Source organism: Musca autumnalis, unplaced genomic scaffold, assembly GCF_047663935.1.
Source record: "Musca autumnalis isolate F117 unplaced genomic scaffold, ASM4766393v1 scaffold_4, whole genome shotgun sequence".
NCBI lineage: Eukaryota > Metazoa > Arthropoda > Insecta > Diptera > Muscidae > Musca > Musca autumnalis.
Genome location: NW_027411977.1, coordinates 44,075,348 through 44,098,953, shown reverse-complemented (window position 1 = coordinate 44,098,953; position 23,606 = coordinate 44,075,348). Strand labels below are relative to the sequence as shown.

At 38.3% G+C, this 23,606-nt stretch overlaps 1 protein-coding gene across 3 annotated transcripts in view; it reads left to right on the top strand.

Annotated features, from left to right (window-relative positions):
- The first annotated feature begins 8,135 nt into the window (after positions 1-8,135).
- Positions 8,136-23,606, top strand: part of galene (potassium two pore domain channel subfamily K member galene) — a 47,181-nt gene continuing 31,710 nt past the window's right edge. The window contains exons 1-3 of one of the 3 annotated variants that reach the window (XM_073984378.1): positions 8,137-8,412; positions 8,782-8,967; positions 17,415-17,793. In XM_073984378.1, the coding sequence (XP_073840479.1) occupies positions 17,587-17,793 (207 nt within the window). In that variant the 5' untranslated portion in view covers positions 8,137-8,412; positions 8,782-8,967; positions 17,415-17,586. Of the gene's footprint in view, positions 8,523-8,781; positions 8,968-17,414; positions 17,794-23,606 lie in introns of all 3 variants that reach the window. The other 2 variants (XM_073984379.1, XM_073984380.1) reach the window with 2 other exon arrangements.

Here is a 23,606-nt window from a genome sequence, read left to right as displayed (position 1 = left end):
ACAGTTAGTCAACTATATTATTGCAAACGATGAATTTTTAAAAATTTAGATGTTGAATTAGGAATCACTACAAGAAATTCTTTTAATAATGTTAGGCTTTTTGTAAATATCTGTTGATTTACCTGTTAATGACAACATCAAGCCAATAAATCCAGAAATCGGTTGGAAATAACAAAAACAACGGGCAAAAAGGATAGGTACCCGGTTTTTGTGGTGTCAACTAAATAATTGCAAAATGAATTAATGTGCAATAAAATTATGGGGTTTCCCCCGCGATTTTTTGCATTTAAGGATTTTTAAGAGTTTTATGGTATGTGGACATGTAGATCCATAATTTTTGATCATAAATTAATTTTTCTGTGTGTAACATAGATGGTATATTCAGAAAAAGAGAAAGTCAGGTAAACGTGTTTCGGAAAATATTGGTCTATTCCAATTGTAATAATGGTAAATCCGAAAGAGAAATCCCTAAAATTACCTCTCGTAAGCTGAGAAGTGTATAAGACATTATATACCGCACCGAGAAAGAAGCCAGGCTCAAACTGAGGGCGTTACATGGCAGGTCCAAAATAGTAACCTCACGAATTGACTGTAGAATGATTAAAGAAATTAACGAAATAGCCCAAATCAGCACCAGAAAATAGCTTTTTCTAATTAAAAATGATTTTGGAGTGTGTCACATGGAAAATTCAGAAAAGTGCCACATAATAACATGCACTCATCACGAGTGACCAAGTAAAACCATTGCCCTCCCATCACTATATAGAAACTATTCCAACTTGTTATAGAGAACTTTTCACGCCATCTTTAGTATTGGGATTGCGTTATATTTTCTGATGAGACTAAAAGACTCTTATGGTATGGGGTTGTATACCAAGCAGTGACGTTGGTAAAATCCTGATTTTGGAAGAAACAATGACATAGGAGGTTTATTTAGATGTTTTAAGAAAAGATTTAACCAAAAGCGTCAAGAAATTTTGGCCTGTTGACCCTGAAAATTCAAACAAATTGCAATATAATTACTACCAAGACAACGACCCTAAGCATAAATCGAATGTATGTAAGACTTGGTTGCTATACAACTGTACCAAAGTCATATACACCCCGTTCGAGTGTCTACATATTAACCCCATCGAAAATTCATAGGTACACCTGAAGGAAAAAGTCGGGAATAGGTCGCCCAGTAACCTGGGGGACTAAATAAAATGCAATAAAGAAGAATGGCTAAAAAATACCATTGGAATATGACATTCCGAAACTTCTTTATTAAATTCAGATACGTTTACAAGCTGTTTTTGATGCCAAATGTGGGCATACGAAATATTAGAACAAACTTTTCGAAAAATGCCGTGAAAGACTGAAAAGTTGTGAATTTTGCAATTCTTAAGTTGACAGTGCAAATAATGAGTGGTACTCATTTTTGTTAATTTTAAGAAAATGTTTAGTGAAATTTAGGTACTTTTTGGTTTTATTATATTAATAAACATGTGTAAGAATTGCATTGTTAACAAAAATATTAATAATGATATTTATTTATTCCAATAAAATGATGTTTTATCAAAAATTTTGTAATAATTTTGGTTTTGCAATAATTAAGTTGACTAACTGTATATTTGTTTACACTATGCAACACTAAAAATGCAAACAACTTCTAGTATGGATTTTTTGAAAGTACATATTTAGACTACAAAAACCCTAGTTGGGTTTTGTCCTGTCAGATCCAGTTCGGATTTTATGGCCTCATCTAAACCGGGCTAAATCTTCACTTTTTTGCATTTATCAAGCCTTTATCTCAGAAACGAATAGGAATTTGGCCTTGCTGTCTTTAGCAATATTGTAGCCCTAAACTAGTAGAACCTATCTTTTGAAGAAACCACATAAGAAAAACTCCATCTAGGGCATCAAAATCTATAAAATATAGAAAATTTTTCATTATTTTGAAATTCTGGTCTGTATCGGCTAAACTATTGGGAGTTGAACCAAGTAACCTTTTGCAAAAACCTTCCAAATAAAGTTCTCAACAATTCTTTAGAACATTCTGAAACTCTAAAATGCTTACTTCATGTTGTTTCAGCGGTATTTTGCATCATATCTTTTACAACACATATTTCAAACACAGTTCACACCAATAGTTTATTCTCGCATTTTGGATTGATATTTTTATTAAATCGTCGTTGAAAAATCTACTGAAAACAACGGCATAGAGGCATTTTACAACAATGACATGTTCTGAAGAGTTGTGTATTACATTCCAGGGAATATTTTTCCGAAAGAAAATATTCAGAAAAAATTAACGGTTTTAGAGATACGGAGCGAAATGTATAAAAATTGTGGACTTTTTGCATATATTTTGAAATTTGAGGCAATAAATGTAGTTTTTCGAGTTCATTATTTCTCTAAATATTTTATTCTTGTCCTTATCTACAAATTTGCCTCAGAAGTCAGAAGAAGATTCGCATTGGTTTCAGAGATATAGCCCCGAATTTCTTTAAAAACTCAATATTTAGCCATGGGGCCATAAAATCTGAGCTGGATCTGACACAGCAAAACCCAACTAGGGTTTCTTGTCATTTGGGTCTGTGCTTTAAAAAAACTTCAGTTCGAAGTGTTTGCACTAGATAACTTTAAAAATGTTGCACAGTGTTATCCAAAGTTTCAGACACGGCTGGAGAGAAGTCTTCTCTATATCCTGGAAAAGCTTGGCATGGTTGACGGTATCAAAACCTTTCTATATGTCAAGATCACCATAGCTCCGATTCAGTCCTCGACTGATATGAGTGGATATGGCGGGAAGCACTGTTTCCGGAATTCATCCTGATGTTGAGCAACTGGGAACTGCTTTTAACCATGGGGAGGAGTAGTGCCTCTAGAATCTTTGCAACCGACAACAAGAGGGAAATAGGCCCGTACGATTCACCTCTGCTAGCATCCTTGCCATGCTTCAGTAGCGGTACCACCCTGCCAACTTTCCAGGTTGGGTGGCTAACGAACGATAGGTTGAGGACTAGACTGGTTTTAACTCAAAGGGAAAAATCGATGACGGATTTTTTAGGCGGAACCCACCTAGTGTTTATTTTTTTTTTAGATTTTAAGATTGCAAAAGTTTAAGCACGAACGAAATATGTTAACACGTGCCATTGGGGCCTCAGAGTTTCCATAGTAATTTGTATGAGGCCAAAGGTGAATTTTCACGAAATTGCTCTAAAGGCCAATCGATGAGAAACTTTTACGAGTTCATTTCTTCACTAAACAGTTTAGGGTGGTGCCACATAAAAAATCAGACTTCGATTTTTTTAAAACCAGTCTATTTAGGACACTTGTTAAATACTCCACTTCGAGTTCATCCAGTTGTTTAAGCACTACCGCTGATATTCCAACGCTTTGGATGATTTCGCGTTTCGGATGACATCTGCAACATCGTTTTTTGTAAATTATGATTATACTTCATCGGCTGAGAGTGTTCTTACAACCCACACACATCTCGGCGATTAGACAAGACGGACGGACAATAAAAATATGCGAAGTAAGGCCTGTGCCAACGTTAGCAGAAGTTGCGAGGTGTCCAAATCAAAGAGGATTGTGACTTTTTTCTAACGCTCACGCTCAGCAATGTTGTGCTGAGATGCAAGTGCACCCGAGCAGCTAAGGGTCAGTAATTATTCCAACCTAAGTCCGCGCGTAACACTAGCACACCCCTCTTCTACCTATCACTATCGTGGTGTTCTATAAACCGCGGGCTAAAATATCACGCACACCTTTTTCGATCTGTTATTGTCACGCCGTTTTATCATCCTTCTTTCCCGGATTCGAGAGTAATTGAACCGTTGTCCATAATTTTCTCAATCCTGTACCAGTGTTGCATTGCTTCAGGTGGTCTAGCCAATTTTTCCGTTTATGTTCGCCAACTAGCCTGTTGACTTCAAGAGTCAGTTCTTTAACTCATGGGTCTTTTGAGATTTTACGAAATTTGGTCTGATTTCGGGTAATCGACCAGCAAGTATATAGCGAGCGGCTGCAGCAGTGATGACGTCCCGGAAAGTTCTCTCAAAGTTTAGGATGCGGTTGGTCTGTTAACTGAAATCATGATCGGAAGATGGTATGAACCAAATGAAATGACACGTTGCTAGGACACTTCATTTATCAGACCGGGTGCCACAATAGTGTTGTCTGGCGAGCTGAGGCAATCTCCTCTTATCCTTGTTCGTGTTGTTGTTGTAACAGAGTTTGTTATTATGTTTGTAAGTTCGTTCTTCTGTTCACTCTGGCTCTGGGTCTATCTCCACTTCCAGGAAAGTGGCTGTTTCGATGGGATGTAACCACAGATCCACTGGAGTTAGAAGAGTAGGTTTGGCTGGGCAGGTGAAAAGGTGTATTGTGTCGTGCGGGCCCATGCCACATACTGGGCAGATGTCTTGCACGGACCGGTCGATTTCCGCCCAATAAGAATTCAGGCGACTGCAATATCCCGAGCGTAGTTGAGTCAAAACTACTCTAGTTTGTCGTGGCAGCTGACGCTCCTCAGCTGCAATAGATGGGGGATGTATTTCGAGAACTTTATTCACACTATAATTGCTTAAGGCTTTGGCAACTGCATCCGTGTGAATACTATTTAAACCTGCTTGATATGCTTGTTGATCAAGGGTTCTCTCCTGTATCGTTGGACCTCTCCCTCTAGAGCATGGATATCTTTCCTGATCTGCCTGAATGTGTCGGGCCTACCCACAAGATGGTGATTGGGATGGCTCACACGGTAACATCCAAGCAGGTACTGCAACGAAAGCATCTCATTGTGTTGCTTTACTGGAAGAATCTTTGCCTTCTCATGTGGATGGTCCACTGAAGATTTGAGGAGGCACCCTGTTGCTGTTCTCAGAGCGGCATTCTGGCAAGTTTGAATCTCGGGGACCAGACTGGAGCCGCATAGCTTACCACAGACCGACCTATGCGTTATACGTGGCCAACAAGGTTTCTTTATCTGCACCCCAAGTGCTGCCGGCCAGGGACTTGAGGACCTTGTTCCTACTTTTCAACTTGTCGCAGATAGCTGTGGGGTGTACGCACGACGTGAATGTAGTGTCGAATGTGATCCCTAAAATTTTAGGGCAGTTTATGGTCGGAATTCTGCTACCGTCGAACACGACATTCAACTCACGTCCAAACTGCGCTGTCCATGTGGTGAACAGAGTGGCTGTAGACTTTGTGGCGGAAATCTGCATATTTCTCGAATGGAAAAAGGTGGTAAGATCGGTTAAATAGTTGTTCAGTCTCTCACAGATGTCATCAGGATAGGTACCCAACGCCAGGATCGTGCAATCATCCGCATACGTCACGATCTCAATGCCGTCTGGAGGGGGTGGAATACAGGAGAGGTAGAGGTTAAACCGTTCCGGAGATATCACCCCACCTTGGGGAACTCCCTGTTTCACTCTACGGGATTTGGACTTCTTATTCCTGAATTCCACGTACGACTGGCGTCCACACATATAGTTGACTATCCAACGTTTCAATCTTGGCCGGAGGGTTGTCTGCTCAATGTCCTCAAACAGCGTGGAGTGCCTGACTGTATCAAAGGCTTTTGATAAGTCAAGCGCCACCATCACTGTTCTATCGTACGGCCGTCTCTGGTTGAGTCCTTTACAGATATATGCGGTAATGGCGCGCAGCGCTGTTGTCGTGCTGTGCTGCTTACGGAATCCATGCTGATGATCGGCAACTAGATAGCTATTTCTGATACTGGGGAGGAGCAAGGCCTTAAGTGTCTTTGCTACGGGCGACAAAAGCGAATTCGGTCTGTACGATTTACTTTTGCTGGCATCCTTGCCTGGCTTCCGTAGTGGGACCACCCTGCCCATTTTCCAGACTTCGGGAACAACGAGGGTGGCTAGCGACAAGTTGAAGACTTTGGTGAGATACTCGACTCCCGGCTCATCCAGCTGCTTCAACATTACCATGGAGATTCCATCAGGACCCAACGCTTTGGATGATTTAGCGTTCCTGATGGCATTGGCAACATCATCCATTGTAAATTGTGGTGGTTCTTCTCTTCGCCCTGTCACTCTCGGCATGCTCGACAAACTGTCGATTGAAATTACTTGCGCACCTCTTCGGGTCAGTCAACGTAACGTCGCCAAACGTGACTGAGGTCCTATCTTCCCTTCTTCCAGGGTTCGAGAGTGACTTAACCGTTGCCTACAATTCACCTATACCGGCTCCAATGTTGCAGCTCTTCAGATGATTTAACCATTTGTTCCGCTTATGCTCGCCGAATAGCCTGTTAACTTCCAGTGTCAGCTCCCTGACTCTAGGGTCATTGGGGTTGATACGACGAAGCTCATCACGCTAATTTAGTCTTACTTCAGGTATTCGACCAGCAGGGATATGGCGAGCGGCTGCAGCAGTGATGATGTCCCGGAACGTCCTTTCCGCTACCCGAACATCAGAAGGATTGGGCAATTCTCTGAAGCGGTGATTGGTGAACTCTCTGAAACTCGGCAAATCAGCTTTTTATGATTGACGAACGTGCGGCGTTCAGAGGTGATGAAGTCGGGTGGTCTGCTAATGGAGACAATTATGGGGAGATGGTCTCATCCAAGGGAAATGACGGGTTGCCAGGTAACGTCATTTGTCAGACCAGGTGACACGATGGTTATGTCAGGCGAACTGTGACACTCTCCTCTAATTCTGGTAGGGGCGTCTTCATTTACAAAATGTCGAGCTATCAATTTGCTCGGCCAGCGCTGTACCCCACTGGGCATTGACTAGGAGCGAATGCCAAACCTCATGATGAGCATTGAAGTTCCCCAGCACCAAAGAGTTATTGGCCTCCATATAAAGCAAGGCACAGCTATTCATCGGCAGCTCTACCTCGGCAGTCCCACACTTTACTGCTACCCCCATACATTCCATGTATTGGTCACTGGAGGCAAGCTCAAGCGAGATAGGTCTATACTGGACAAACTGGTGTATAAGAAAGGCAAGTTCTACTCCTCCGATACTTGTACGATCCTTCCGCAAAACATTGTAAACGTCGCACCGCTGCAAGCTACAATTGTTGTTGTTGTTGTTGTAGCAGCATAAAAACCTACATAGAACCGTAGGTTTGATGCAATACAATTGTTGGTGAGCTTTGTTTCCTGTGATGTTCTTTCGACTCATAAAGTTTACTATTTTTCTGATTTTGTTACGATGATCGTTGCAGTTGAATTGATCGTTGCATTTCCGGGGCGCTGAACAACAACTTGAGGTGTTAGATGCTGCGTTTGATGTTGTCGGGGAGACTGCGGGGATGTCTCGAGTTCCGACGAGGTTGATTATTCGGACGGCGAAGTCGGAGACATCCTGGGAGATACTCTGGCGCAGAAAGCAGCAACACAACTCCTATCTCAGTAGTCCAGACGTGACTAAGATCATCGGAATTTGGCGTTTTAATTTTACCGATTTTTGTCATTATACCGTTATAACGTCAAAAAAGTTACAGAATCCCACTACAGATTCTCCGAAGTGTACCCATTCTCTAAATCCATTACATCTCAACGAAGTTGACATATGGTAGATGCGGAACTGGCAAACGGAACAGATCCATGGCCTGGGTTTCTTCTCTATCCCTGTACGGACTAAGAGAGATCGGAGAAGGCATTCCGGGAATTCAGTAACTCATTTTTGTTTAGTTATCGACAAAAAATAGGCAAAATTAAAATGATGAATGAAAAGTATAAACGAAAGTTGACATTGCTATTGGTAGGACTTAGCGAAAACGTTATTTTGTTCGCTAACTAACCGAAAAATATCGTAAATTGCGGAAATTTTATTTTTACCAATTTTTGTCGGTAGCTCAAAAACTGAGTTAGTGGATCGCACTACTCATCGAAAACTGATGATCCGCGTCAATCCATTTCAAAGAACCGGATGTCATATCGTTGTTGTGTAGGGTATTTCCTTAAAAACGCAATTTTAAAACCAAATGTACATTCATAATTTTTCCTCTCTTAACAAAGAGAAGAAGAAAAGAGAAACAATTTCTTTCCTAATTTTCCAAAAATTGAAATGAAATCAAAACAATTTTCCGGTAAAACTTTCTCACAGTGGGGAGATACTTCCACAAACAAGTTTTTTCATTTCGTCTGAGAAAAATCCCTCAGTTCTCGTGGATCTGTGGCAGAGATCAGTTGTGTGGCCGTTACGCGTTCGGAAAAAGAAAGTTCACTTCACGCGATCATCAAAGAACATTGAACCCTTTTTTTTCTATTTCCACACAAGTGTTCGCGTCGCCATTTCGTTGCGACGAAACGAAGTCAGAATGTGGTGGTCCATGGTGTTTATTGTATAGAACAGGAGGAAAAAGTGGAAAACGCTAAATAAGAAAAAAAAAATAAAATAACGCCGCCAGACATAAGCAAAAAAATCGACGAAAATGTAATTATTCGTTTAAATTTAGAAATAAATAAAAGCAATATCTTTTCAAAATTGTTATTTTGATTGGACATAATGAATGGAATTTAAGAAGTATCGTTTTTTGCATTCCCGTACGTCAAATTATAACAATTTTATTGGTGTTTTTTTTTTTTTTTTTTTTTTAATATATTTTATTATGAAATACTGCTTGAGGAAAGCCAATAGCTAATCTGTATTGTTGGAATAAATATTAAACGAATGTTCTTGTGTTTGGAAAAATAAATCATTAAACAAATCCCAATCAGTCCAAATAAAAAATGATAATTTTTCTTCAATGAGTGGAATGAAAAAGAAATAAAATTTAGTTCAATGTTTTAATTTTTTTTTCAGTTTTTAGTTTTGTGTTTCTGTGTCTGTACATTCAGTGCCTTGTAGATGAGTGCGTGTATATGCATGTGAATTGTCTGCTGATGTTGCGTTTATTTCCAAAAATAATCCGTGCACAGTGTTTTAAAAAGTAAAAGATTTTATTCAAAATTATTATCGTTGAGTTTTTCAAGTGTTTTAAAGGAAAAGGTATGTCAAAGTGAACAAAAATAAATGAAAAGAAACTGTGTTTTGGAGCAACTTATAACAGATGCTCAAACGAATCGAACCGTTTGCACATAACCGGATTTAATAAATCCACTGGAATTCGAATGTCAATTCCATTGTGTATATGTCAAATAAATCCTCATAAAGATGGTTATACCCCGGTTACACTTAACCGGATTAACCCAGTGGGTTTGGGTTTATAATGTCAATTCCATAGCGCAAACATCAAATAATTCCTCATGAAGTGGGTTAACCCGGCAAAAAACTCTAATGTAACAGTACTATTACCTCGACGTTTAAGTGAAATTTTCTGTAATTTCTGGTAGATGAATAAAAGACAAAGAGCTGCCAAGTTTCAATTTTTCTTTATTCTTCTACCAGAAATGACACAAAACTTTACTCAAACGTTGGATGTATTTTCAGTTTAATACAAACGGCATTTGAAATTGTAAAAGCTTTCAACTTGTATTGAACACTTAAGCCGCATTTACATCAAACAACAAATTTATCCATTTCACAACACTGTGATTCCTTAATTTCATATCTTCAATAAATGTATTTTGTATTGGGGGAATATTTTCACCTAAAACTAGCACACGCTGCCGGCAATGGGCGACTGTTGAGTTGTTCCTCAAAATGTTTGTTTGTTTTGTTGTTTCCGAAGTAAACAAAATTGAAAATTAAAAAAATTACATGACGAATACATTTCCCCAATATTGAGAAATTGAAATTTATATAGTAGTTTCATAAAAAAAAGAAACTTGCACAATTTTCATTCATTTCGCTAAAAAAATCCAAAATTACACTGGCACGAGTTGCTTCTTGTAGTTCAGGTATCAATCACCGCTGTTTGTTCCTGTTTTCACATAATATTCGCCAAAATATTTATGCGTTAATTTATCAACACTATGAGTTGTTTTAGGAAAGCACATCAGCATGAAAATTCTTATTATTGATGGATTTGAGTCTAATCAGTCAAATAAATATTGAAAAAAAGAAATTATTTTGGTGTATAAACACGGATACATAGAGAGCGAGTTCCTTTGTTTATTTATAAGAAGTGCGATATAAACAATGTGAAAATAGTAATATTTTAATAATAAAAATTAGCTACACAAGTTTGTATATATATGTATGTATATCCACCAAATATTTGAAATACATAACAAAATAAAAACAAAAAAGAAATAAAAAAACTCTTTTTTATTCTTGCAATTACAACCTGTTTTCAAGTTTAACTTTATAAATTGGAAACGTTTTAGGGCCATTATTACATGTGTTCTTTTACTATCTGATGGATTTGAAAATTCAAAATAAACTAATTTGGAGGCATTAAAAATATAATTTTCACATCCCAGCAAAATGTTCGATGCCAAAGATGCTATTCAAGAATGGGTGCAAGTGAAATGGAATGTCATTTTTTCAGCATCTTCACTCATTCTTTTTACAAGAGCGTGGCCCCCAAAAGATGCAATTCATTTTCAGATCCTAAGCATGTCATCTTTACTAACTCGATGGAATGGCATCTTCAACAATTCTTTGGCATGACATCTATACCAATCCTTCGGCATGCCATCTTAACCAATTCCCAAGAATAGCATTTTCACTAATCTTTGGCATGTCATTTTCACCAACCCTTTGGCATGTAATTTTCACGTCTTGTTCGGAAAATGGAAAATGCTGTATTGAAAAATGATTTGTATTTTTTATTTTATTAATTCAAAGAAATTAATGAAATAATTATAATTTATTTATCATCATAAAGTTTACATCTATAATTACAGTTTGTTCTCGTTGTTGTAACAGTAGTTAATATGTTTGCATTCTCATTTTTCTGCTTAATCTGAATCTGGGTCTTTCAGTCGTAAGAATGTGGCTATTTCGCTATTTATATGGTTTGTAACCACAAAGCTGCAAACTTAAGTTTCTTAGCAGGATAGCTCGACAGATGTTTTCCACGGTGTCATCAGTACTTGCCCTGCAGGAATTTTGACGGCTGCACGATCCCGAGCGTATTGACCCAAAACTACTCTGGTTTGTCCTGACAGCTGGCGCTTCTCAGCTGCGATAGATGGTGGATGTTCTCCAAGGACCGCATTCACACGATAACTGTTTACTGCATCTGCGACTGCATTCGCGTGATTGCTACTTAAACCTGGTTGAAAGGCTTGTTGATCTAGAGGTTCACTCTTGTAACGTTAGACTTCTCCTTCTAGATTATGAAGACCCCCTGGCTGTCTGGGTCTGTGGTCAGAATTCTGCTATCATCGACATTCAACTCTATTGCTCCCAACTCGACCGCCCAGGTAGTGAACAGAGTGGCCGTAGATTTATTAGCTGGTATTTGCATATTCCTCGCGTAGAAAAAATGGTAGGATCAGACAAAAAGGAGTTCAGTCTTTCACAAATGTCGGCAGGGAAGGCACCTGACGCCAAGATAGTACAATCATTCGCATACGTTGCGATCTCAATGCGGTCTGCAGCGTTTGGAATACAGAAGAGGTTTTCTTCACTCTACGGGTCTTGGACTTCTTGATCCTAAATTCTACGTACTACTGTCATCCACATTTAAAATTTATTATCCAACGTTTCAAACTTGGACGGTACGTAGTCTGTTCGATGACATCAAACAACGAGGGTGCTTGCTTACGGATTCTATGCTATTGATCGGCAACTGGAAAGTTATTTCTGATGCTGGAAGAACTAAAGCCTTGCTACGGGTGACAAAAGCGAAATCGGTTTGTAAGGTTCACCTTTGCTGGCATCCTTTTCGGGCTTCAGTAGCTGGCCTATTTTCCAGACTTCGGGAACGATGTGTTTGGCAAGCGACAGGTTGTAAATTTAAGTGAGAAACTTGACTTCCGGCCGTCCCAGCTGTTGCAGTCTAAACACCGCCGCTGCACGCAACAGAGTTTACTTCCTCCGTAACAGGTTTTGATTCATCTTACAAAAGGATTTTACTTCCCATCAGTGCAGTGCAGATTTCGACATTGGCTCCAACTGCAGATTACTATTTCGTGAATTTTATTTTACAACGTTTTGGAAATGTTTGTTGTTTTGTAGGGATCTACAAATCGACTTGTTGAGCAGGGTTCCCTAGAGCAGGCAAGGAAACTTTTATAATTGGTCTGTTCCTTTACTTTTAAAAATGGTAATTGTTGCAAAAATGGTAAAAGTGGTGAACTGCTCTCATATAAATTGTATGCTTTTAAAAGTAAGGAAACACTTTGCGGGTAAAAACTGGTAACCTGAGGCACGTAAAGGAACACGACTAATACCAAAGAGTGCAGTTCGACTCTACTTTTAGACCAATGATTGGGACTTCCTAGCATAATAAATCTTACATTGCTTTAAACATATTTACGAGTAGATAAATAAAGGAATATATACTCGTACATGTGTAAAAATAAAAACACAAAATTCATCTCTATTGGATCGATGGAATGGGTTCAAATGCTAAGGAAAAGATCGGATCTATCACGACTTCCTTTGAAAATGCTGATGAAACGATCGGATCTTTCACGACTTCCTTCGAATGGGTTCAAATGCTTATGAAAAGATCGGATCTTTCACGACTTCATTTGAACCAATGCAAAAGATCCAGTGAAATCATGGCATCTCATGGAACCACTTCCATAAAATTTTGCTGGGATTGAATGTTAATGACTTGAAGCTCCTCCTTGAAATTCAGTCAAGTTAACCGAAACGCTATAAATCTGTTCGGTAAATCCAAACTATAACAAAAGAAGACTTATAATAATGGGGGTTAGTAGAGAACACGCACAAAATATAGGTATCAAAGAATGATTTAAAGAAAACAATAGTCAACAACCCTATTACATATGTACATTGAAACTAAACAGTGACTGTTTACTCAATTTTCGTAACAATTGTCACCAAATATTGCATGTTGTTGTTTCTTACTGGAAACTTTCAACATTTCCACAGCTTCAGTTTATTAATTTTTTTGTTAATATCGTAATATTTCATCTTAAAAGATAATTTAGACGATTGTGCTTGGAATTCGCATGTTCTATCGAAATGGGACTAAAGAAAATGTTGCAGCAGTTAAAATTGACCTTTATGATATTTTCGTAGGTTTTACCACCTTTTAGATATAGAAGCTCAAATTTGGGCAATGCACTGACTGTATCACTTATATGTATCTCAAAAATAGTACAACCTAGGAAAAAATACAAAAGCCAATCTTGTAGAAAAATTTCACAGCTATACGATTTTCTCTAGTTCCATTTCGATAAGACATGCCTGTTCACGCCGGATTTCCCCAACTGGCAACCCTATTTCCATTGTTCTATGTTCCGAAATATTTGCATTCGGCATCCCTAATTCTGCTCAGAATTGTGTTTTGTATGCTCACATTCTCTCTCTCTCTCTGAATTGTCATACTTAGCTTTTCCTTAATACTTTTCTTGTAAATAAAACACTTGTTAACTGAGCATCAACCAGTACAGTTGTCCTTGGTAAGAAGTCGTCCTGTTTCAATGAATTTAATAAAGAAGAAACATTACTGTTCTTATTCTAAACTTCTAAAACATTGCATTTTCTTTTCCTTTTTTCCATTTCTACATTTCTTGGTGAATGAATCTTGAGGAAAATATTTCCATTACTGAAACATTTTCGAGGCTCACGGCAAGAATCCAACCGCCCTTCTTTCAAGCAAAATCTTGAACAGATAACAAAAAACCTAAAAATGTGATGTGTATCTCAAAAATGGTAAAACCTAGAAACAAATCATGAAGGTCTATCCTCTGGAGAATTTTAGCAGCTATAAAATCACAGTCACATTTCGATAGGACTTGCGGTTTCCAAGCAAAATCGTCTAAACTATGTGAATTTAAAATCTGAACCTTGACCGCAATTTATTTAAAAAGCCCTTCGACAATTTTTTTTATTTACCAGATCAAATAACCACAATCACCGCAATTATTCTTGCCTCGTTCCGTCGATTTTGGCTAATCAGGAACTTTTTACGTTTGATGTTGTTGTTGTATATGTATGCTCGTTTGAGTATTATTTCAGTTATCAGGCTCTGGTTCTTCTGTATCCAAACTCAAGAATTCTGCAACCTGGACTGGTTGCCTCCATAGAGAATCAGGAGACAGGTTGTTGTTGTTGTAACAGTGTTTTATTATTATGTTTGTATGTTCGTTCTCCTGTTCAATCTGGCTCTGGGTCTATCTCCAGTTCCAGGAAAGTGGCTACTTCGATGGGATGTAACCACAGATCCACTGGAGTTAGATGAGTAGGTTTGGCGGGGCAGTCTAATAGGTGCTTAGTATCGTGACGCTCTTCAGCTGTGATAGATGGGGATGTGCTCCGATGACTGCATTCACACAATAATTGCTTACGGCCTTGGCAACTGTGCCAGTGTGAATGCTGTTCAAACCCGCCTAATATGCCTGTTGATCTAGAGGTTTTCTCCTATATTGCTGGACCTCCGTCTCTAGAGCATGAATAACCTTCCTGATATGTCTGGGTGTATCGGTGGCCAGCAGAAGGTGATTGGGATGACACGGTAACACCCGAGCAAGTACTGCAACGATGGCATCTCATGATGTTGCCGTACTGGAAGAATCTTTGCCTCCTCATGTAGATGGTTCACTGTAGATTTGAGGAGGCACCCTGTTGCTGTTCTTAGGGCGGCGTTCTGACAAATTTGAATCTTATCCCACTGCGTGTCACATAAATTCGGGGACCAAACTGGCGCCACATAGCTTACCGACCTATCGCTTTATACGTGGTCAACAAGGTTTATTTATCTGCACCCCCAATGCTGCCGACTAGGGACTTGAGGACCTTGTTCCTCCATTTCAGTTTATCGGAGATAGCTGTGGTATGCGAGGTCGACGTGAAAGTGGTGTCGAATGTCACCCCTAGAATTTTGGGGCAGTTTGTGGTCGGAATTCTGCTACCATCGACCCTGATATTCAACTCTCTTCTATACTGCGCCGTCCATGTGGTGAACAGAGTGGCCGTCGATTTAGTGGCGGATATCTACATATTCCTCGCGTGGAAAAAGGTGGTAAGATCGGTTAAATTGGAGTTCAGTCTCTCACAGATGTTATCAGGGTAGGTACCTGACGCCAGAATCGTACAATCATCTGCATATGTTACGATCTCAGTGCCGCCTGTTTCACTCTACGGGGCTTGGATTTCTTGTTTCTGAATTCCACATACGACTGGCGACCACACATATCGTTGATTATCCAACGTTTCAGACTTGGCCGGAGGTTTGTCTGCTCGATGTCCTCGAATAACGTGGAGTGCCTGACAATATCAAAGGCTTTTGATATTGTTCTGGTTGAGTCCTCGATAAATATGTGTGGAGATGGCAGCGCTGCTGTCGTGCTGTGCTGCTTACGGATCGGCAACTTGATAGCTATTTCTAATGCTGGGGAGGACTAAGGCCTCAAGGGTCTTCGCTACAGGTGACAAAAGCATAATCGGCCTGTACGATTCACCTTTGCTGGCATCCTTGGTTTCAGTAGCGGGACCACCCTGCCCATTTTCCAGACTTCGCGAACAATATGCGTGGTTGGCGACAGGTTGAGAACTTTAGTGCGATAATCCACTCCCGGCTACACCCAATATTTTGGGGTAGTTAGTGATCGGAATCAGAACAACATCGACCAATATGTGGAATTAATTTTGTGTTCTTGGTTTGGTTGGTTAACGTGGTGGCTTTAACCTTCAAAGCTATGTTTAATTTACCGCTTTGAAAACCACTCCACTCGGAAAATGATTGCGTTGTAATCTGTTGGCAATTATTTCCCGCCTGATGAATTGAGAATCCTCTCCCAGATCTAGTTCGGTTGCCTCAGAGAGATCGTGTAGCATCGGTCGTCCTAAATGTTTTCATTCTTCGTTGCATTTGTGCAGGGTACGAACAGAGGAGGTGTTCAACCGTTTCATCCTGTGCTTTGTTTCCTCAGCTGGGGCAGTAGTCGTTGTGTGGAATATGTAGGCGCTTTGCCTGGTTACCAATAACCCAGTGACCTTAGCACCGCAATTAGTTTTGCCAGCCATCAGGAGCTATGTATGTATGTTTGATGTTGTTATGTGGCCATGTAAATTTTGACATCAAACATGTTTCAATCATGTCCGATCTGATCTCTGGTTGTGATAGATAGTATTCGAAGATATTCTCTTTACCAACTTCCATTGGTGTTGCCACAGAGGCATTTGGGAGTTCGATAGAGACGGATCCTGCTCTAGTTCGTTCGTCTGTTTTTTTTTTTTGTGGCCTAGAATCTAAGTAAGAACTCCTCGGGTCAGACGCCTAGATTTGATTCATCAGATCAGATTGATCTGCACGACCCTAAGCATCATTTTTTTGGGGCGCTGATGTTTGCGGCCCCTCTAGCTCGTGAACTTTATGTATGTTCTCTTCTCCATTCAGCCCATGGATTTTAACTTTGGCCTCACTTATTTCAAAGAACAGTTTGTTTCCCAGTCTCTCCAGTGTCTTCACTCCAACCTCAGTTATCGAGAGAACTAGATTCATGCTGGTGACAGAGTGACGATTACGGATCACATCTTTGTTCATACTCGGCAGACCTTTCAGCAACAATGGGCCTTTTCATATGGTTCGGATAAGTCTTAGGATGATGTGCACGCAGATTCATATTGGCCCAATGATATGGGACCTACTTTTTATCGCTGAGTGCGAACGGGGGTCTTACGACACCCCATGTAGAGAAGTTTTTAATGACTGAAATACTAAGGAAATGGAAGCCAACATTGCACTGAGGGGATTTGCCTCGACCGGCAATTCTGATGTTTTGGTCAGGAATCGAACAGCAGACCTTCTGAGGGCAGGCGGACGTGCTTACCACTGTACCACGGTAGCTTCTATATTCCCAAAAAGCTGCATTTTGGTGGAGAGCCAGGGTTTGTCATTACAGACAATGTCTCTATAGATCAAACATGTGCAAAAAACAGTTTATTTGGGGTCAAGGGTCATTTTTTGCATTCTTATTTTTTTCTCACAAACCGTAAGTCCTTTCCAAAAGTGAGTAAGGTAAAGTAAGTTTGTTTTTCGACAACAAATAACTTCCGAATTTGATATCGGGTTGTATGTATGTAAATTGAAGAAAAACTTTGTAACCAACGTCGTCATCTCGTTGTCTGGCCGTCAAAACACAACTACCCCACATTATTAAATTCTTGAATTTGAATACTAAATGATAACTTCCCATTTCATGTAGCTATGCATGTATTTATTATGTATGTATTATGTACATACGTATATCATTACGTACTGTCTGCAATTAATAATTTCATTAAAGAAAAAAATAATTAATTGATTTTTAATGAAATAAGCATTAGAAAAAGCACAGCCAATATCTGTGTTTCTGATCGATTTGAATTTTTCATTTTAGTAAAATCAATATTTCTTTTCTTTTCAGCACCGACTGGACCCAACAAACATCAATTGCCAAACGTAAAATTTCGCAAAGTAGAACATCTATTCATCAATCGCAACGCCGGCTATAAATCTCTATCGATCAATTCCACATCTCTACACACATCTGCAAATTTTTTGATATTCCACAAAGTGATTTGAACTAACCGGACATAATGTCGAGCCGTCGTGGTCATTCAATGCCACCGCACATGCTTGAGCCTTCCAAACCGGAACGTGGACGATGTGTCAGTGCCATCTGTTTTTCGTGGAAAGTCATCACTTGTATTGTGTCGCACGTGACATTGATTTTGATGGTGGTCTGCTATTGTGTTGGTGGTGCCTATTTGTTTCAACACTTGGAAGGAAAACACGAAGCTGATGTAAGGTGTTGTTTTTGTTATTGTCTGTTATTATACATGTTTTTATGCTTTGATTTCTTTTCATCAATTTGTTAGGCGTTTTGTGGTTTTATTGTCGGTGTCGGTGAATCACATCTGGCCAATATGATTTGTGTGTGATTTTTTGCTTTTGTTGTTTTTTTCTATTTTGATATCAAAAAAATAGCCAATGAAACACCGAAACGGACGTTCATATATTTTGGCGCCAATTTATTAGAAGTTTTTATAGTTTTTACTATAAGCTTTTATTTGTCATGCGACAAATCATATAGCTTAGAATCAAAATTTCTTTATTATTTTTTGGAATTATTGTATAAGTAAAAATATTAGTTTCGACATTTGAAATTATTAATATTAATTATGAAGCGACTGGTTTTATTATTTAATATTTTGGAATTATTTATTAATTATTGTTAGGTCAAACATAAAGTAGAGAATAAAATATGGCATTCAACAAGTAAGTTTAAATTTTCAATTTAAAACAGGAAATTAATCGTATTTAATCCACATAACAAAGGCGTATGATTAATTTTAACAATTCTTAATAAATCAATCATACGCACGTTCGTAAGGGAGATACAAGATCGACAAAACAATGACGGCAAATTAGGTGGATAAGACAATTCATTGTTTTCTAAAAATATTGAATGTTCATGAATGCATTATATTTTATATTTTTATACCCTCAGCCTTTAGGCTAAGGAGGGTATATACACTTTGATACGATGAAAATGTGCCTCATCGAAATAATGGTTTTAGACCCCAAGTATGTTTGGACGAAATGTGTTTCAGACAATTTGGAGTCGATCTAGCCATGTCCGTCCGTCTGTCTGTCTGTCCCGCTGGCTGGAGCGCACGATAACTCTCGAACGGATGAACCGATTCGGTTCAAATGTTGGCTTTCGTAATATTTTGCCCAAACTTAGTTTAAGTTCGAAGATGAGCTACATCGGTCCACTCCCTTCGATATCTCCCCCACAAAAGTTCGAAAATGTTCGGAAAGTTTGTGCGCACGATAACTCTTGAAGGGAGTGCCCGATTTGGTCCATACTTTGTATAGTGTAAACTTTCTACCAGAGTAATATGAGGTTCCAATATGGTCTCAATAGGCCCACTCCTTCGGGTACCTCCCACACAAAATTTCGGAAAAATTCAGTTTAGGGCTCGAAAGCTCTCGAATCGCTTTGATTTTTGTTTTAGCAACTTGTATTCACTGCCATCCATACGACGGTACAAGTTTCATCAGGGGCAAGTCCATACTTCCTGAGAAAATAGCATGAAAGTTGCAAAAAACCCCTATGATACCGTGTAAGGTGGTTGGAGCGCGCGATAACTCTCGAACGGATCTGCCGATTCGGTCCAAAATATGGTCTTAGTAATATTTTGTCCAAACATAGTTTAAGTTTGAAGATAAGCCATATCGGTCCACTCCTTCAGGTACCTCCCCCACAAAAGTTCAAAAATGTTCGGAAAAATTGTTCGTACGGTAACTCTTGAAGGGAGTGGCCGAATTGGTCTATACTTTACACATCCTAATATATCTACCCGATATAGATCAGGTTCAAATATGGACTATATTTGTCCACTCTATCCGGTACCTCCCACACAAAATTTCTGATAAGTTCACTTTAAGACCTGATATCGAATCACTTTGATTTTTGGTGATGCAACTTGCAATTATGACGGTAAAAACTTTTTCAGGGGCAAGTCAATACTTCTTGAGAAATCAGCCCGAAAGGTGTAAAAACCCCTATGACACTATATGTAGTGGCTGGAGAGCACTATAACTCTCGAACTGATCAACCGATTTGGTCCAAACTTTGGATCTCCTAATATTTTATCCAAACTTAGTTCAAGTTCGAAGATAAGCCATTCAGGTATTTCCAACACAAAAGTTCAAAAATGTTCGGAAAAATTGTGCGGACGATAACTCTTGAAGGGAGTGACCGATTTGGTCCATACTTTACACATCCTAATATATCTGCCGAATGTATATCAGGTTTGATTATTGACTTTGTCTGTCCAGACCTTCGGGTACCTCCCTCAAAAAATTTGGGATCAGTTCACTTTAAGACCAGCTCCCGAATCACTTTAATTTCTGTTGGAGCAACTAGCATTCGCTGCCTCATGTACGATGGTAAAATTTTTTTTAGGGGCAAGTCCATAATTCTTGAGCAAACAGCCCGAAGAGTGTAAAAACCCCCTGTGGCACTATATGTTGCAGCTGGAGATCCACTTCCATAACGGTCAATGTCGATCCATTCCTTTTAGTATCACCTCCGCAAAACTTTCGATCTTTACTCCTAATCAACATTTTTGTCTGTTCAAACGCCCAACATTTTTAAAACCCCCTAAATACATACGTATTTTGGGAAAAATTTGTTTCAATATACACAGGCTGAGGGTATATCTCTGTCGGCAAAGCCGACTGATACTTTTTTACTTGTTAATTTTACATTTTCTATTTCTGTTATTTTATAGTTTCTACTTTTAAATTTAAATTTTATATTTTATTGTTATTTTTATAGTTGACCTTTGGACTGTTTGAAACGTTGCTTTTTGTTTGGCTTTAGGTCAGAATAATAAAAAAACATATTTCATATTTTATAGATTATATTTTATACTAGCAGAACCCGGACCGCATTGCTGGCCCTTCGTAATGAGTTTTAATGACAGCTTTTTATCGACTTTATGCTTGACAATACAAAAACAGGTATTTCTACCTCACTTCTTCGGTCCATAGTCAAACTGAGGAAGATTTGAAATTTATCAACAGATTTGGGGTGTAACCTTTCTTTTATCTTACGGTCTTTGTCGGATTTTTTCGCCAATTTATGATTTATTATCGTCCATGTCCCTGTCTTTATCCTAAAGCTATCTAATCATAAAAGTTAAAAAAAATGGTTAAGTCGAATTCCCCCGCTTATTGACACTTATATATTTTAGTTGTTCATGGCTGATGGACCGCTGAACCTAACCATTTAAGGAAATTTGTAAATATATCGTTTTTCTTTATCGGGGGCGCAACCACCGTTGTCTCGAAAATTAATTTGCAACCCGATTCACTCATAAGTTTAGCAAATATAGCGATTATAAAATAATAGGCCCCGAAATTTGTCTAAAATATATAGCATTTTGCACCACGGGACATTCCTGAACATTTTCTGAAAATTAGCTTCAGTAGTTTTGGAAAATAACGTTTTGAAAAGAGTGGGCGTGGTCATCAGTTTTCAAGATATAACATATTAAAAAAATGGGCGTGGTCCGGTATTTTGGCTCCAAATATGTACACACAACTTCATTTGCCTAACAAAATGTATGCCGCTACCGATATAATCATACGTTTGGCTTATACGTATAGCGTTTAAAAGAAAGGCATGGGGAAGGTACCCCACCTCTTACGAAATTCATAAAATATACACAACAACGGCAAACATTGAGCTTTTGCTGTAAAATTTATGGAAATCCCTTCAGTAGTATGAGAGTTATGACATATTTGAAAAAAAAAAACAGTCGTGGTCGGGTATTTAGGCCCGAAAGAAGTACCGAGACTATAGATTAATCCGTGAATTTTTAAACCGGTACATGCATAATTTTTGCAAATATAATATAATATATATCGCATAGGGGAGGTACCCAGCTCCCTCTTGAATTCAATAAAATATGTAGCCTCTTTTCGGTGGCCATCTCTGTATATTCCCTGACAATTTTGGTCGTTTTTGCAGAAAATATTTCAATTGAAAATTGGAAAAAGTGGGCGCGGTAAACTTTTCTTTCCATAAAAACCTAAGTTGGGTTATGACAGCATTTGATTTTTGTTCATAAAGATAAGGCCTTTTTTAAATATGGCCCCTTCAAAATTCAAGAAAATATGCATGGAACCATCCCTGTACATCCCCTGAAATTTTCAGGAAACTTGGTACTGTAGTTTTGTAGATGTAGCATATTTTAAAAAGTGGGTGTGGTCAAGTCTTTGGGTCCTAAAAATGTGGGTAAGGTCGGAGACACAACCACAATTGTCTCGCAAATGAACTTCCACATAGATACATTCGTAATTATTGTAAATATAACATTCTTATACCCTCAGCCTTTAGGCTAGAAAGGGTATATGAGGAAAAGTCAAAATTTTTTAGTTTCCATGAAGCCAAGGTTTGCACTATTATAATACGCGAACTATTGTAGTTTACCAGTAACTATGACTAATGCTGGATTAATTTAGCAAAAATTTAGCAAAAAAAAAATAATTTACGTGGTAGTTACGACCGCGTAAAGGAAAAAACATAGGTAAAAACACGTTGAAGCTAAACAGGTTTTTTACATTGCTATTCGATTTCTGATTAAACCATTCAAATGACGGACATCTGTCCAAAGTAAAAGTAGGAGAATACAAAATGAAGATTACACTTCTAATGTATCACTTTCACTTTCCAAAATTTTCACTGCATCCACCTTTTATGGATGCTGACATTTTGAAGCCGGATTTCAGGTGTTTTTTGTATTTTTTATGTAACTGGGACGCGCATTCGGATATTTCGAAAAACCAATTATAGGATTAAAGAACTCGCGATTTCGCATAATCTGATATGTGTATTGAGTATGTAGCCCACACAGCAGCAGAGTAATCTACTGCCAAAGGCCAAAATTTAGTGTGATATTTTTTCTAAAAAACCTATTTTTTGGGTACAGTATTTACAATATCGTTTTGAGTGTGCTGGTACCCCGCGATATTTTAGTTTTTCGACGATTCGGATCATATGAATCACAGATCGTAAAAATCCATCTACTAGAACGGCGGAAATGGCTACTGCAAAAATTGAAAAATTTGTGAAAAATGTTTTTCAAAATATCGCTGACTAATTCGCGTTTTATGTGGATCGTTTCCATTTCAATGAAGAAAGTGAATCATCAGTCGCGTTTGTGCGAAAACAGCGGTTTGAAAAATTTATTGGCATGGGAGCTGTATCCGATTTATCCAAAAAATACTGTGTGATGCTACATCCACGGTTCTTGATGGATTTTATTGAAATATGTTTAGATCGATGTATTTTTTTACGGTTGATAGTGAAATCGGATGCGCATAAAAAGTGTATGCACTTTGTGCAAATTATAAGCATTATACAGTTTTTTGCACACTAAACTGTAGACGATGCTACATCTTAGCGGCCAAAGTAAATCCTGGCAAATGTGTACAAATTAAAAGAGAAGAATTCCCTGTATTGGTAAACCGCATGTGCATCAAGTGATTTTGAGGATTTCGCGATTTACACGCATTTCAAAATGAACATTACCCGATACAATTTTATTTCAAGATTATACCCCATTTAAAGGAACCCAACATTTATTTGAAAGATATCCATATCTTCTGCTAGATGTTAGCGTGTTTTCGAGAAGTGATTAGAATAAAAAATGTTATTTATTGCGTGAAATTTAACTAAAATAGAAGAAAAACTCCGACCTATTTTTCTTACATTTTGTTCAACTAACTCACAAAATAAATTTTAATAAATATTTTCTCTTACAACAATTTTATAAATTTCCTCAATATATTTTTTTGTTTTCGCTATAATATGAAAACCACTAAACGGATTTGTATAGTTTTGGTTTCATTTGAATCTTCGCGATGTATAGATTACGTACATATTTTTTATATATTTTTCAGAGGCATAAGCAGGTTGAATTTTATTAAAACAAGTTGCAAACTACCAATTGTTTGGAATTCTTTCTATTCTTTCCTAATTTCCGCGAAAATGCACAACTTTTTCACTAAAGTTAATGGACCTCAGTAAACATATAGT